The 16161-nt window shown below is 47.3% G+C and overlaps 5 protein-coding genes across 5 annotated transcripts; 4 read left to right on the top strand and 1 right to left on the bottom strand.

Annotated features, from left to right (window-relative positions):
* The first annotated feature begins 250 nt into the window (after positions 1-250).
* On the top strand, positions 251-2750 carry F5891DRAFT_1279273 (aldehyde dehydrogenase). Its single transcript, XM_041370349.1, has 11 exons — positions 251-645; positions 697-974; positions 1030-1068; positions 1122-1512; positions 1571-1848; positions 1901-1975; positions 2026-2081; positions 2148-2207; positions 2261-2299; positions 2354-2426; positions 2483-2750. The coding sequence occupies exons 1-11, from the start codon at positions 619-621 to the stop codon at positions 2583-2585; spliced, it is 1419 nt and encodes a 472-aa protein (XP_041224484.1). The 5' UTR covers positions 251-618; the 3' UTR covers positions 2586-2750.
* Positions 2751-3254: 504 nt separating this feature from the next.
* F5891DRAFT_1190404 (uncharacterized protein) lies at positions 3255-5446 on the top strand (the record flags this gene model as incomplete). The annotated part of the gene is made up of 5 exons (XM_041367293.1): positions 3255-3566; positions 3639-4309; positions 4371-4987; positions 5042-5156; positions 5218-5446. The coding sequence occupies 5 exons, from the start codon at positions 3255-3257 to the stop codon at positions 5444-5446; spliced, it is 1944 nt and encodes a 647-aa protein (XP_041224483.1).
* Positions 5447-8109: 2663 nt separating this feature from the next.
* F5891DRAFT_981560 (uncharacterized protein) lies at positions 8110-8815 on the top strand (the record flags this gene model as incomplete). The annotated part of the gene is made up of 2 exons (XM_041377123.1): positions 8110-8339; positions 8443-8815. The coding sequence occupies 2 exons, from the start codon at positions 8110-8112 to the stop codon at positions 8813-8815; spliced, it is 603 nt and encodes a 200-aa protein (XP_041224482.1).
* A 1064-nt stretch (positions 8816-9879) lies between these two features.
* F5891DRAFT_1190402 (uncharacterized protein) lies at positions 9880-11316 on the bottom strand (the record flags this gene model as incomplete). Its single annotated transcript, XM_041367292.1, has 4 exons — positions 9880-9978; positions 10035-10367; positions 10430-10510; positions 11191-11316. The coding sequence occupies 4 exons, from the start codon at positions 11314-11316 to the stop codon at positions 9880-9882; spliced, it is 639 nt and encodes a 212-aa protein (XP_041224481.1).
* A 1640-nt stretch (positions 11317-12956) lies between these two features.
* On the top strand, positions 12957-15303 carry F5891DRAFT_1190401 (uncharacterized protein; the record flags this gene model as incomplete). Its single annotated transcript, XM_041367291.1, has 9 exons — positions 12957-13081; positions 13141-13289; positions 13344-13438; positions 13490-13598; positions 13656-13701; positions 13751-14415; positions 14465-14580; positions 14638-14770; positions 14822-15303. The coding sequence occupies 9 exons, from the start codon at positions 12957-12959 to the stop codon at positions 15301-15303; spliced, it is 1920 nt and encodes a 639-aa protein (XP_041224480.1).
* Positions 15304-16161: the final 858 nt, after the last annotated feature.

Below are 16161 nucleotides of genomic sequence, written 5' to 3'. Positions count from 1 at the left end.
TTCTTTCATTTAGTAAGGCAAGTACACATGCCGCGATGCCTGCAGCTGGCCGTGTCGATATTTCGTCACCGTTTGAGAATGAAGAATAAAAACAAGGAAATAAACGACAATATCGTTCGATAAGAAGACTCATGCATCATGTCCTGCGCGAGGTGGCCGTGTGACGTAATACGAGAAAACGAGGCGTTTAAACTTTAAAGTACATGATATAAAAGGAAAGAATGACAAATGAAAATAAATGCATCCGCATGTTTCGGCGACGACTCGGTGAACATCGACGGACAATTGGTGCAGCGTCCTACAAGCTTGACCTACATCGTGAGCTCTTCAACCGAGATTTGGTATGGCTAACACGTCAAAGTACAGTTTCACGAAGAGAGATAACTAATACCTATGCTGCGTTGAAAGTACTAGCGGCCTTACCGCGGCCGGGACTTACTAGTTCAAGATCTTCCGAGTCTTTGACTAAGTATGCTATCACAACCGGTAGTCTCATATCCCGTCGACCGGCTGTTTGTCCTTGACCTGAACAAAACGTGTTGTTTTTAAGCTGCTAGCCTTTTTCAAGTTGGGGCCTGTAACTTGAACTTGACTTTCACTTCATCCTGCGACTCAAAGATGTCGACAATTGCTACCATCCCAAAGGTAAATGCAGTCTGTTCAGCACTCGCCGTATGATCTAAACTAGCGGTGAAGATCAGAGATGCTCTTCGAGCGACCTTCCGTAGTGGATTGACACATTCCATACCGTGGCGTCAGCACCAGCTATACCAGCTTGCACGCATGGCGCAGAATGAACGGGAGCTCATCTGCGACGCCCTACAGAAAGACCTCGGAAAGCCAAAAACAGAAGTCCTGGCGAATGAACTGGGCAGCGTCATCAAAAGAGCTCTGAAGAGTGCAGAGCGGCTCCCAGAGTGGGTCAAGGCTGAACATCCGGAGGTGATTGATCGGCAGAAGCCATGGAACCCAACGTGAGTGATAAGATGATCCATCAATATAACTGATAATCATATGTACATGTTCCAGGATATACAAAGCTCCGAAGGGCACTGTGTTGATAATCTCGTAAGACGGAAGATACTGTCTCAATTCTACTTCCTGACATCTCGCTTAAACAGACCATGGAACTTCCCTATGATGCTCTCTTTCCAACCTCTCACTGGAGCAATCGCAGCCGGCTGCACTGTCGTACTAAAGCCCTCTGAGCTTGTTCCCACCTTCTCACAGCTCTTGGAGGAAATTGTGCCAAAGTACCTCGACCCAAATGCGTACCGTGTCGTCAATGGTGCTATACCTGAAACTACAAAGCTTCTGGAGCTTCAATGGGACCACATTTTCTACACAGGGAACGGCAAAGTCGCTAGGATCGTCGCCAGCGCTGCAGCTAAGCACCTGACGCCAATGACACTGGAATTAGGTGGAAAGAGTCCTGTCATTATCGACTCAGCATACGATATCGATCTTGCTGCAAAGAGGATATTGTGGGGCAAGTGTCACAATGCAGGACAGGTGAGGTCCAATTTCGAGCTACTCCCCGATGCGGCGTACTGAATTGGAATTCTGACAGATCTGCGTGGCACCCGATTATGTCCTCGTACAACGGGACAAGCAAGATGAGCTGGTCAGGGCGTTTCAAAAGCATTATAACGCATTCTTCCCAAAGGGTGCGCTAGATTCGCCATCGTTTGGAAGTATCGTGTCAGATTCGCACTATAAACGCCTCACTTCACTTCTTTCCCGCACAAAGGGCGAAACCGTTCTTAAGGGTCGCGCTGACGCTGCGAGGAAAAGGCTCGAGCTCACCATTGTCAAGGATGTTGCGGGCGGCGATTCATTACTAGAAGAGTCAGTATTCCCTTGTGTTAGAAATGTGATTCTGATAGCATGGTGTCCATAGAGAACTCTTTGGTCCGATATTGCCTATCGTGCCCGTGGACTCGCTCGATCAGGCGGTTGACTTTGTCAATGCACGGTAAGTTCTTCTCTCAAAATCTAACTCGTCCACTGATTTGTCGCACCAAGATCTCATCCACTAGTTCTGTATGCTTTTAGTGACAACGAGAGCGTGAAGCAACGACGTATGTTTCACTTGCCCGATGACGGTCGGTTCATGCTAACAATTGCAATCAAATTTTCTACAACAGTTGTCTCGCAAACACATAGCGGTGGTATTGTTTTCAATGACACCTTCCAACAGCTCGCTGGTATGTTATTGACGTCATGCTTGAATTGGCACTTACCCACATTTATCTGCCAGTGAGTGAACTGCCATTTACGGGAGTTGGCGAGTCAGGCTGTGAGATTTCCATTCCACTGGGCTAGGACCGCCGCTGACGCTTGCCCATGACAGACGGGTACCAGTTTATGAAATATACATATGATACGTTCACGCAGCTTCGTAGCTCTATTGACATGCCGAAGGAGTGAGTCCTGCTTTTGTTTTTGTCACTTTTGAACTGAACACGATGATGATGGATAGGGCTGAGGCGAACCTGGCGGTGAGATATCTGCCTCACTCGGAGGAGGCGGTGAAAGCCCTCACTGCTGCTGTGTATACGCCTATTCCACCAAGCCGCTCGTGAGGAGGGATGCTGTAGCTGCAATTCGAACATTGTTGCATGTGTAAGATATGGGGAATGCGCACATGGATAATTCTATTGTATTTTACCCTACAATACCCGACGGTCAATGTCACAACATTGTCACAAACTCCCATCGAGATTTGAAATTTGACTATTGTCGCTTTCAATTCACTACGGCTCAAACCCTTGCATGGCACCAGTCTAAGTTCTCTGATACCCGAAGCTACCTGAGCCCTGCGTTGAACCAATGACTTAGGATTGGTTGCCTAGTACTATGTAGCCCAGGAAAGGATTAAACCGAGATATGTAAGTATTTTGGCTACGTTAACCGGTACCCATAATTATAGTGACGTTGCGCCTCCGAAAGTAGATCGGATTTGGGAATCGGAAATGGTAAGTATATCACGATTGAGACAACATACTTCTATCCAGTGATGCTCGTCTTCAACGACGCCAGCTGTGGGTGAAGCTACTTCATATTCGATATCTTCAAGCGCCAGAAAGATATCTTCAGGTTCCCGTCCAGATGTTGATTGCGCCGTGCAGAACGGGCTAATTCTTCTCACTCTCCGAATGAAAGATATATGGGGTCATTTCTGCTCTGTTCCTACTATACAAGGTATATGTACTCAACACATTCAATCTTCAATCCCCGTTGCGCTTACTATGATGGATTTCCAAGGAGATGTGTTTGCTTACTGGGGTCGAAACATCATCGAAGATTATAATGGCGCTCTCCTTCAAAACATTTCCCTCGCCCCGACTGTTTTTGAAGAGACTTCGCAGCTACCTGCACTATCCAAACATGGTTATGGCCCACCGGCCACAGTTGGAATTCTAGGCGCAGGAGTTGGTGGTCTATACACCGCCCTCATCCTAGATTCGCTGGACATCAAGTATGAGATCTTGGAGGCGTCGGACCGCACCGGTGGACGCCTCCATACCTACGACTTCCCAAATGGTGGCGAATACGACTACTGCGTATGTTGTTCATTCGACGCTGCTGCGCCAAAGATGCTGACCATGTAAACTTTTGGCGTTCCCGCTAACTAGGATGTTGGCGCCATGAGATTCCCCCTGCCGAAGAAGGACGCTCAAGGCCATTACAAGATGGGCATCATGAGGCGCTTGGGGGAGTTAATCAACTACTCAAAGCTCAACAACATCGACGCTATTGAGTCAGCTCCTCCGTCGACAACTGTAAACCGTAGGCCATTTACTTGGGGTTCATGCAGGGCACCTTTAAACTCTCTCCTTATCGATTATCATATGACGTCAAAGAGACAAGGTCATTTCCTCTACTTTAACAATCAACGTTATCGAGTCTCTCAGACATCGCACCCTCCTGACTTTCATGCCCAGGAATTGGGTGTGGATCCTCAGTACATTGCCGCAGGAGCTGAGAATATTGTCAAGGACGTCATTAGTCCATTCGCTAAGGACCTCATCAAAGACTTGGAGCAAAATGTCGATTCGGGCTGGAAAAACTTGAGGGAGCACGATGCATACTCCCTTCGCTCGTTCATGTCATTCAAGTACACTCCCACCATCAGCCTCCAAATTCCGCGCACGTCTCTTTCCACCAATACTATCAATTGGTGCGAATTACTCAATAGCAGCACGGGATCGTTTGAGGCAGCCTTAACTGAATGGGTTGTTGATTCGCTGGCATTTAACGGTGTCGAGTCGCAGACCTTTGGACAGGTAGAATGGAAGTGTTTCAAGTAAGCGTATTTCTGTATTGGAACTCATGCACAACCTCACACATGCCATTACCGTACACAGAGGCGGTTCTCAAATTCTCATCAATTACATGGAGACATACCTTACTGGTAACGGCACCGAGTCTCTCATCCAGTTCAATAAGAAGGTCACGAGCATCTCTCAAAGTGGAGACCTCGCAATGAATGTTTCTGTGCGTGGCGAATGTAGCCCGCGCACATACTCACATGTTATATCGACTATCCCTCTGCCGGGCCTGCGGCTGATTGAACTCGGAGGTGCTGGTTTAAACGTGATGCAGAAAAATGCGTTGCGTAAATTGCAATACGATACTTCGGTCAAGGTCGCCATGCGCTTTCGATCGGCGTGGTGGACCGAACTTTTCGATATTATAGGAGGCCAATCATCCACAGACCTTCCCATCCGAAGTATTATCTACCCCTCTCACGGTGCTGAATCTAGCACGCCGTCCACAGTGCTACTTGCGAGTTACTGTTGGGAGAATGATGCAGAACGCTTGGGAGCGCTCATCAACACCGGTCAGATAGAGTACGAGGAACAATTAAAGGAACTCGTGCTGCGCAATCTCGCAGAAGTGCACAACGTGGATTATAGTTTCTTGTTGGATCAATACGTAGACATGCATGCATGGAACTGGGGCGACAACCCGCTCACCGCGGGTGAGTCTCTGAATATTGATGTGAGCCAATTAGATCTCACTCACTCTGCCCCAGGTGCCTTTGCATCCTTTGGGCCCGGGGATTTTTGTGATTTATACACGGCTCTCACCGTGCCAAATGCCAACAAGAGGCTCCATTTCGCTGGAGAGGCCATCAGCACCCGTCATGCGTGAGTGAAAAGCGGTTGGGTCGTCTTGATGATTACAACGTAAAATCAATGTAACTTGCAGGTGGATCGTCGGTGCATTGGACAGCGCATGGCGCGCGGTGTATGAATACTTGCTCGCATCCGGGCAGCAAGAGAAAATTCAAAGATTCTTTGATCTGTGGGGTCAGAACGTCGAGTGGACATGCCAATCCAAACATGGAAAGCACGATCCAACTGATCCGAACACCATTTTACGAGTTCATATGGGATGCGCATATGCTGGTGAACTCGCTGGACAGCTGAAGTTTTGATCATTAGCTCATAGGAACTGGTGCTACCTGTCACATCTGTTAGGTGCTAGTTGTGCTACTAGTCGCAGACCCCATAAGAATAAAGACAGCTGCTCCTTTACATACAGCATCTGCTGGCGTTGTACTAAGTGTATATGTACAATGTTGGTTATCTTATGATTTAGATTTCTCACTGCAGATCTAGTAAGGATGGAAATTCTGGAAAGGATGTTCAAATATGTTACATCAAACTCATCTATTACGATTAATGTGATCCGCATTCTTTCTAATATATATAAGCATGGAGTGTTTGATCCTGCAGAACCAATTCACATCTACCCCATGTGCATGCTCCAGCTGAGTGCCACCCGCTTTCCAATTGTTCGATCTCTGTGTCTCCTATGGTCTCCTTTTGAATCCCAGCCACACTGATCTCTCTCCTAACAGATCTTGCTGTCTCTGTTTTCATTTTTGGTGGGACAAGCACACCACCTGAAGATATTTCATCAATGCTCACTTGATCACCACCACGGCAGATGAACACATGTCCTTAGAACTCTGCTATCACTGCAGGCATTTTCCCATGTTCCTCCACCAAACATCTAAAAAACATTGATTGAGAAGATAGAATTTTCCCCTCATTTTTCCTGTCAAAACATTGAAAAAAAGTAATTCATGTTTCAATGATGTTCTGTGTTTGGGACATGATGCAAAAATTAATCATGTTCCTTCAAGGATAATGCTGTATTTTCCATCTATTGTCTTTGAAATAACAGTTTAAAATAATGTTAATTTTCTTCTCTGTGTTTTTCAAATATACACAGAACATTTGAAATGGTAGGAAGATAGGAGCAAAAGGCATGGATTGCTCACCGCCATTGCAGCTTGCTCCTCGCTGCATTTAGGGCGCAAACAGGCGGAGGAGGCAGTTGAGGTTCGGGATGAAATAAACTTCGCTCTGAACCTTGGTGACGAATAGCAGGATGACACATTGAACCTCAGAGGTCAATAAGCTCTTTGAGCTGAGCAGGACATTGCAGTATAACCTCAGGATTCAGCCCTGAAAACGGCCAACTACTAGCAAAACTGCTGCGTGGATTGATAACGAGTCATTGAGTTGTCGCATCTGCGACTTGTGAGGAGGATTAGCGTGATAAAAAAAGAGCTTCCCAGCGCAACACTACCAGCAATTGTGCTTAGATTGGGGATCCTGGTGCACAGCCGTGGTTGAGGTCAAGAGCACTGGGGCCAACTATTTATCATGTGGAAGCAAATATTATAATTGTTACAATAATATTAATCTTGTTGGGAATTTGCTCAAACCATAGACTAACTTCTAAGTTACCCTCTTCCTCCTTTCTCACTCAGTTTCTTGCTCAGGCTCAAGCTTATATCATGGTGGGCATAGGGGTTCAGTGTTTTCATTGCTCCCTTCTGCCTACCATCTGGACTGATTTTCCATGCAAGGGTTACCATGCCGCTAGATATTCCTTAGAGGTGTACCAACAAGAGGTTCTGATCTCAATGTCCTACCCATCCATGCTCAGCTAAGGAATAGTATCCAAGATCCAAACTATGTTGCAGGAAAAAGAGGCCAAAATGTCTTCCTTACAAGCAGAAATCCAAAGACCCCGCGAAGAACTTCAAAAAGAGCAGAACGCTCGCAGGGAAACCCAGAAGCTCCTTGATTCCATCTGCAATGTGGTGAAGGTACAACAATTCAGATGGTGAGTCTGAACAATGTTGGGTCTTGCAGAACCTAGCTGCTATTTGACCCTAAAGGGTTTCTGGACCAGGCTCAAGGCTCAGAGGAGAGGAAATATCATGAAAACTTGCTGAGTACTCTGACTCATACTGGTAACTGGTGAAAAGATAACTTGCTTATGTAAGCTACAAAAGTGCCAGCATAAGGTAAGGTAAAAACAGTCTCTACAAGCCCAGCCAGAAATGAATCCCTGCAGCAGTGTGAGTGACTTTCCACACAGATTGGAATTGAGACCTAAGGAGCTACTCAGACGTTCCCAGCTCCGTGGGGCATGCAATTTAATTGGAAAATTTTCAAAACAAGTTCTGGGAGAAGTGAAATGATCTGATTTTCTTCATTTGAACTTTGTTTCTGACTTCCAAGCCATTCTAGTCCAACACTGATGCAGAATGTGTTGCACCAGGCCCCTCCCCTTATGACTGGATCACCAAACTGGTATCTGAGCCGGTGTAGGGATTCATTTCTGGCTGGGCTTGTAGAGACTGTTTTTACCTTACCTTATGTTAGCACTTTTGTAGCTTACATAAGCAAGTTATCTTTCACCAGTTATCAGTATGAGTCAGAGTACTCAGCAAGTTTTCATGATATTTCCTCTCCTCTGAGCCTTAAGCCTAGTCCAGAAACCCTTTAGGGTCAAATAGCAGCTAGGTTCTGCAAGACCCAACATTGTTCAGACTCACCATCTGAATTGTTGTACCTTCACTGGTGGACCCAGGCCAACAGAAGGAAGAGGTTAATGAGCTTGAAGCTTGCATGTTACTGATTAAAGAAAGAATTGATGTTTTAGGTACTTATCAGGGTGAACGGTAGTCTGCCTCTATGCAAGGCCCATGTAGCCATCTCATGATCACATTATCTAACACTCATTCGCAACCTTTGATACACCAATAGCTCACTCATTACTATACTTTCAGCCTTTATGCATCATAGCCTTTGTCATTCTTTGTCCAACACCAGCACCAAGGAGTCAGTCAGCGACAGGAATGAGGAGTTAGCATGGAACGGACAGGGGATGGCTGAAGCAGTAGCGCTATCCCTACTAAACCAGAGGCTGGGGGAATCAAGTCAAAAGATTATGCAGCCTTGGGTGGTGGTGCCAACTATGGCGGTTGCAGTAGAAATACCTGACGAGGAAGCCAGCAGGGAGCAGTGAGGAAAAGGGAAAGGAACTGATCCTTGGGAACGTGGCCCAGAATTCATAGCAATAAGAAACCTGGGTGGTATGAAATGGCCTCAAGTCCCATAAAAAAAGGGACTTCAAAGGAGAGCATTTGAAAGCCGCCGTCAATAAACCCTCTGTGCGTGAGAGCTGGACGTCAGAATTGCCAGGAGGAGGTTACTTCCGGAGTGCTACCCACCAGGGAAGCGCAGAGCATGAGACGACGCTGCCATCGTCTCCCAGCAAATCCTATGATGGCAACAGCTCATCCTTGACAGAGACAGAGTCAGAGCCAGAGTCAGAAGGCGAGAGGCAAAGGAGCCGCCGCAAAAAGCGGAAGAAGAAAAAAGACTGGGGAAGCAGACAGCGGATTAAGAAAGCTATGACAGGTGTCAGCATTAAAACACCATTCGTATGGAGCGGACGAGCAGACCTAGACGTGTTTGATCATGGTGCTATGAAGTAGACACCTAGTAAAACACCTCCCCTCTGGCGCATCTTTCAAGCGCAACAACGCAATCTGGAAAGCAAAAATGGAAGAATTTGTAGACCGCCCATACAAATTTGTCAAAAGTGAAATTGTATGCCCCCTCCTTGTCTTTCCATCCCAAAAATAACACCCCACAGAAAAAAGGAACCGCACGCCCTTCCTTTGTATCCATCAAGGAATGGGCGCAAACTAAGTCCAGATCGTAGGGGAGACGTTTTCAAGGATGGCGTGCGGAGGTGGATAGGGGAGAAGACAGGCTTCTTACCCTTTCCAGTGCTGCCCCAAAGTGATTTGGGTGTTGGGCTGAACAGTGGAGAAGCACCATCAAGTCCAAGGCTTTGGCATGGCAAGAAGAAACCGTCGTCGGTTGGGAGACCAATGCATAGGTGGCAACCGAGTTAGCGGTGCTTTCCCTGGGCATGCGTGGAATGGAAAGGGACCTGAGGGACTGGGAACAGGTCAGGTGTGGAGGGCTGTTGGGGATGCTGCTGCTGACGAGAGTCGCTCATGAGGGAAATATCTGCTGAACTAAGAGAGATCCCGTGTGTGAGAAGACAAGGAATGTGAGGATGAGGATGAGGCACATCAGTGCTGCATGCATTGTGTGGGGTCGACATTTGGGATGTTGGCAATGTGCGTGAAAAGAGCTAGAGAACTATATGGTGGAGACTGGGCATCAGAGATGTGTGAGATATTCAACAAACAAAACATGCACTATCGGTTGCGAGGATGTGCCAACATTTGGAGACAAGAGAGCAGGCGATGCTGTAGAATGTCTGGGTTTGGGAGTGTTAGTTTGTGGTGTGAGAGGCTGAGAGAGCCAAAGGATCAACAGTAGCGAGAAAGTCGAATGAATAACAGAGAACAGCAAAGCACAACTGAATGATATGTAAGACTTACCCATCCAGAACACTCAGCACACACAACCCTCCCACAAAGCCTACAATGATGCCGTCTTCTCCACATCTCTTCACCACCCCCAGCTTTTCCTTCTCCCCCACCATTCCCGTCTTCCTGTGCATTTCCCTCACCGCCCTCACCTAATCCTTCTTCATCTGTGCTCTTTCCCTGAGATTTGACATGCTACAGCCCTGCGGTCTGTGTTGGCTGTACTTGGCAATGGATTGGAGGAAGGTAGACTGGAATGAAATGTGTAAGATGTTAGGATGCAGAGGGGATAGATATGAAACTATACATTTCCTGACCCATTCTCACCCAATGACACCTGCTGTCTCGCACGAATGAGATTCACCAATGTCGGGGTGTAAGAGGAAAAGTAAATTTGAGGTTTCTCTTTTTCTCGTAGGGTCCCTGCGGCATGTAGAGGAAGCAGTGTGAACTCAGCAGCGGGACAACCATCAGATACGCGAGTTATGGCCAACTTTTGACTCATAAAGGCTTGGACCATGGGGTCGACAATATGGTCCCAAAGCTTGCAAAGAATGTTGACAAGCTCATTTTGATGATCAGATGAACCAAATTGCTTTACGATGGACTGGAACTTGAAGGACAACTCAGAGATTTTGGCCTGTGTGATATCGAGAGGAACATGGACAGGATCTCAGGTCCACAAGATGATTAAGGCATTACAGTTGCACTGATTAGCATTGACGATGATAGCTGGACCTCCTTCAGCTGCCCTCTAAGGTCTGAAAATGGTGGAGGTAGAAGCTGAGAAAAATGGGGGAGCATGCAGATCGTGAGACGACATCATAGGCGTTACAAAGGTCAAAGCTGGGCTGTGTAATCTCATTCGCTAAGGCTGCACCAGCATCACCTGACATGGGTAGTTCATAGTGGGGTGCGAAGGTGTGCTAACTGGGTCTAAAATACACCACGGCCTTGCTCGACCAGTTCCACGGTAGTCGTGAGAAAATCGTGACGAATATTGCATGAAAAAGCATCCATGACAGGGAGGAAGTGATCTCTCCGAGGACGTCAAAGTAGCATGAAGAAGACGGCGACAAAAGAGTAACATGTGGGTCCAGAATCTTCAAAGAAGTTGCAGATAAATCCTGAACATCTCATCCAGGTCAGACGGGACGTCCCGCATCTGGAATCTAGTTTGAAGATCGATGGCAAGATTGTCGAGAGACACACCAATCAGAATGACCGAGGGGACGGAGAAGTAGTGCAGCACCGCCAAGCTCATCGATGTCAGACAGGACGTACTGTTGCGGAGGTCTGTCTCTAAAGCTGGCAGAAAGATTATTGAAAGACATGGATCGATCAGGCTGACCGGGAAGACGTAGTAGTGCAGCTTGATGGAGCTTGATGATCTCATCTCAGTCAGATTGGACACCTGTAATCTGGCTCCAAGGCTAATGGTAAGTGTTGAGACGTGGACCTACCAAAATGACTGGAGAGTATAGGTGCAACGCAGTTCGATGGTGCTCAATGTCCCCATCCAGATCAGGAGCAGCACCCTGCTGCTGGAATCTGTCTCGAAGGCTAAGAGCAAGATTGTCAAAATACATGGATCGATCATACTAAACCAGAGGGTGGAGGAGTGATGCAGCCTGATGGAGCTCAATGGATTCATTGAGGTCAGATAGGACACCCCACTGCTGTAATCTGTCTCAAAGGCTGTCGGTAAGATTGTTCATAAACGAGGATAAATAGGAGTGAGTAGGGAGAAAGTGAAGTAATGCATCCCAATGAAGTTCAATGGCCTCATCGAGGTCAGACGGGTCACCCCGGTGCTTGAATCTCTCGCGCAGGCTGTTGGCAAAATTTTTGAGAGATAAGGATTAGAGAAAATCACCAGGAGTAGCGTATCCCGAAGGATCTCAAGAGCCTCATTGAGGTCAAACAAGGCTCCTCGTTGCTGGAATCTAGTTTGAAAGCTGTTGCAAAACTGTTGAGAGACTTGGGTCGATCAGGATGACCAGGGGGGAAGGAATAATGAAACCCAGTGGAGTTCAATGGCTCATATGGGATGCATCACTGCTCAAATCTATCTCGAAGGCTGACGGCAAGACTATCGAAAGCAATGGATCGATGAGAATGGCCGGTGGGAATGGGGAGTGATGCGGCCCGATAGAGCTCAGTGGCCTCACCAATGTCAGACAGGGAGCCTCGCTGCTTAATTCTGTCGTGAAGGGCTATAGAAAGATTGTAGAGACACTCTGATCCACGATAGTGACTGGGGGGACGGAGCCGCAGACTCGCAAGTGTCCTGTTGTCTTACTGCCCTGGACAACGACTGTCTCATTTTACTGCAAATGGTTTTGGAATGAGTGCGAAATCGAATCAATCAGAGTGAATACGCACGCAAAAAGTAGAATTCAACTAATAGGACACTGACACACGCCTGGGAGGGAAGTAAGATGGTCGGTTTCGAGGTAGCCCAAGCCTTTAACAGCAAGCCACAAGATCGCGTTGAGGCTGTCTGGACTCTGCATGAGGCCGAGGCCTTCGGGCCTGATGCATGATGGGGCTTTATGGAAGGATGCGAAAGATGTATTTGCCATCAGTCACGTGTGGCAAAATGAGCTGGTTCTTTCTTGGGTCCCGAACTTCGTGCTTGCTCAATGAGTCTACGCATTCAATTAATGTCGCATAGGGTCGGGTGGACCACGGTTGAACGTTGATTTCTGTGCCGTCACGGTACTGGGCAATGAAAACTCGACTTCCGCTATTCTGACGCCCATCGAGTTCTGAGGAGGATCTAAATTCAACAATGCAAGATCTCATTCATCGTGTTTGGGGTGTGTACCATACTACCACCGGAGTCTCTCCTATGATGATGCAATTGCCAGGACCCTTCCAGACCCTCATGTCTCCTGCCAGCTCCTGTCGGATGACAAGCTGCTGACTGTACCCTTCTGCACATCTTTCAAAGCTTTCAAGAATAAGTATACGTGCGCCTTATATCACCGCCATTTCGTTTGAGTTGATTATCTACACAGGCTGTGTCCAAGTTTTATTGTCGCAGAGTCGCAGCATTGGTGCAGCATTTTTTTAGTGTCCAGGTGGCTTTCAAAGCTTCACCTCGAATGTGTTGGACAACTGACGACGTATAGCTTTATACTTAACGCGTCACTATAATCCCGAGTTTGTGACAGCCGCTAGAAGTAAGGCTGCCTTCCCTCCTATCTTTCCGTGCTGCTCGCCTATGAGTGAGATGTCGACGTCCCCAACGTCCCCAACCTCGAACGAAAAACCTGATACCGCAGTAAAGAACCCGCATGATGTTCACCGTCAAAGGTCAAATATGGACGCAAGGACAAGAGCCATCGCGTACGTATGAGATCGCCCTTGTGTCAGGCGCCTACAACTGACGCAATTTTTTCTGTTAGTAATGCCAATGCCAAATTGTCAAACCCCTTGAGCGGCATACCTTATGATCGTTTAATGGCGGATGTCGAAATTTTTGCCGAAGAGAGAGGACTGACCCATCTGCTGCCTGAGCTTGAGAAAGGGGCCCTTGTTGCCCAGGATTCCACTTGTATGTCATCATGGGAAACATTTTCCTAGCTGACTTGAGATCCTTCATGTGCAGGTTATGATCGTTTAGACATATTTTCAGCTGAAGACAAGCGAATTTTAAAGGAAGAGGTTACGCACAGGTGGCGCCAAACGCCCATGCTGTACTACGTTGGTATCACTATATTTTCGACTATTCGCCATGGCTCATCATTGAAATAGATGGTCGTAATGTCATCACTTGCAGCGGCTGTTCAGGGAATGGACGAGGCTGTTATCAATGGTGCTCAAATCCTTTATCCCACACAGTTCGGCATCGGTAGTTCCAACAGTGCGTAAAAGCTCTTCTATCATTCTAATGATCATCACTAATAGGTTGTGTGTGCAGACCGCGATTCATGGTTGGTCGGTCTCATCAACTCTGCACCGTACTTGTGTGTGCTTTGTTCGTATAGCAGAATATCGCTCCTCATCACTTCACAGATGCTGTGCCACAATTTCTTGTTGGATGACGCAACCGCTCAACCACTATCTTGGGCGTAAAAAGACCATTTTTGTCACTTGCATGATCTCGTTCTTGACATGTATCTGGTCTGCATTGACAAACAGCTGGTGGCACCTTTTCATCGCACGATTCTTCCTTGGCTTTGGTATTGGTCCCAAATCTACCACTGTCCCAGTGTATACCGCCGAGTGTTCACCTGCACCAATACGTGGCGCTCTCGTCATGATGTGGCAGATGTGGACCGCTTTCGGTATTGCTCTAGGAGATCTTATCGACTTGGTATTCTACTTCATTCCAGACGCCCCGGGTGTGACTGGTCTGAACTGGCGTCTCATGCTAGGTTCTGCTGGCGTCCCCGGTCTTGTTGTCTGCTTGCAAATCTTATTTGCACCCGAGTCGCCTCGTTGGTTAATCTCCAAGGGTCGCTACGAGGATGCTTTCAATGAGCTTTGTCGACTTCGTTTCTCGCACGTCCAGGCTGCTCGTGATTTGTACTACATTCACGTGTTGCTCGAGGCGGAGAACGATATGGAGGGTCGCAACCGTATGGTTGAGATGTTCGCGATTCCACGTAACAGGCATGCTGCCCTTGCTAGTTGGGTCGTCATGTTCGGTCAGCAGTTTTGCGGTATCAATGTCATCGGTATGAGATTCGTTTTCATGATTTGAAATGATGATTAACTCGATGGCAGCTTACTACTCGTCCAACATCTTCCTGGCTTGTGGTTTCACGCAAATTCCGGCATTGACTTCTTCCTTTGCATTTGGAACACTTAATTGGTTATTCGCCCTCCCTGCTATCTTCACTGTGAGTGGTCCTTTTTATAATTGGGGTTTCCATAAATATTGAAAGTTGAAACACTAGATCGACACTTTTGGGCGAAGGAACTTACTTTTGTTCACATTTCCTTGCATGGCCATCTGTCTTTTAATCACAGGGTTCTCCTTCTGGAGTACTTCGGAAACAGGGCGTGCAGCTGGCGTCAGTATCGGAATATGTACATCATCCTTTTGGTACTTAAAACTACCGCTGATATTTGCTCCTTCAGACCTCTTTGCGATCTTCTATTCTCCAGGCGAAGGTCCAGTGCCGTTCACGTACTCCGCAGAGGCATTTCCTCTCTATATCCGTGATGTTGGCATGTCCTTTGCCACCGCAACCACTTGGTTCTGGAACTTCGTTCTGTCAATCACTTGGCCTTGGCTTATCTTGGCCTTCGGGCCACAAGGTGCCTTCGGCTGGTATGCAACATGGTGCTGTATCCTCTGGGTACTCGTCTTGTTATTGGTGCGCGAGACGAAAGACAAGACCCTGGAGGAGCTCGATCAAGTTTTTTCTGTCCCCCTTGGCACGCACGCTGCATACGGCCTGCGGCAGATACCCTACGGCTTCAAGAAGTTTGTGTTGTTCCAGAACCCTGTCCCTGAGCAGCTTTATCGGGTTAAGAGCGAGGCCGAGGTGTTGAATGCTGGGGACGACGAGAAGGCAAGGAGGCAGGAGAGGGAGGATATGGAGAAGGCAAATGCATGATGAGTTGAGCTATCATGTGATGATGGCTGACGCTTCGCTTGATCATCATCTAAGACGGATGTGCTTGATCTATTTATTTGGCATTTGTTGCCGATATCACATACGCGTGTAGCGTTTTGATACAAGCTCTCGAGGCTCAGTTGTTAGGTTACAGAAATAGATTGACACCCACGTTTTCTAGGCATGAGATTCGAACCCTGTGTCGTATAACTGCTTCCTTTTGTGGTAGAAGTCATACGGAAGTCATTTTATCAGACGCGTGGTATCGGAGAATGTTTAAATTAGGTCGGTATAGAGAAACCGGTCAAGTATTCATTTCTGTGTCATGTCAGCAGTATATGCAGCTATGTAGCCTTATAGAGATACACGATAATCATTTCTTCGAGCGTCAGTAAGTATTCCTAGGATATGTGTGACACAGTGCAGCAATATGTCAAGCAGTCGTTGCCACTGTTCGCCGGCTGTGAGTGTGTCGATCCTCATTCGAGCTCGAGCCATGGTGATCGAAGTCGTTGCCCAGCATTCGCAGGTTGTGAGTGTGTCGATCCTCATTCGAGCTCGAGCAACATTGATCCAAGTCATTGCCCACCGTTCGCAGCTTGTGAGTGTCTGTGGCACGAACCGGATAAGCCCCATGTTTGACAAGCCAGAGAGTTGTAGGTTCGAGTCCATATGTGAAGAAGTCTTTATACTTATGCTCATTCTGAGCGCTAATAAAAGTGTGCGGGATGTGCGGTGGCGATGGAACTGGCATCGTCGAATACTTTGAGGCTGTGTTACAAAACAATGGGGGTCAAATATCCTCCGTGTTGTATTGATGGTTGACTGTAGATGGGACTTGTGTCGTATGAGGGAGGT

Source organism: Suillus fuscotomentosus (assembly GCF_016647785.1).
Source record: "Suillus fuscotomentosus strain FC203 chromosome Unknown F5891scaffold_36, whole genome shotgun sequence".
NCBI classification, from domain to species: Eukaryota; Fungi; Basidiomycota; class Agaricomycetes; order Boletales; family Suillaceae; genus Suillus; species Suillus fuscotomentosus.
Note: the sequence above shows the minus strand (reverse complement) of the source record. Positions and strands in the feature narration are given on the sequence as shown.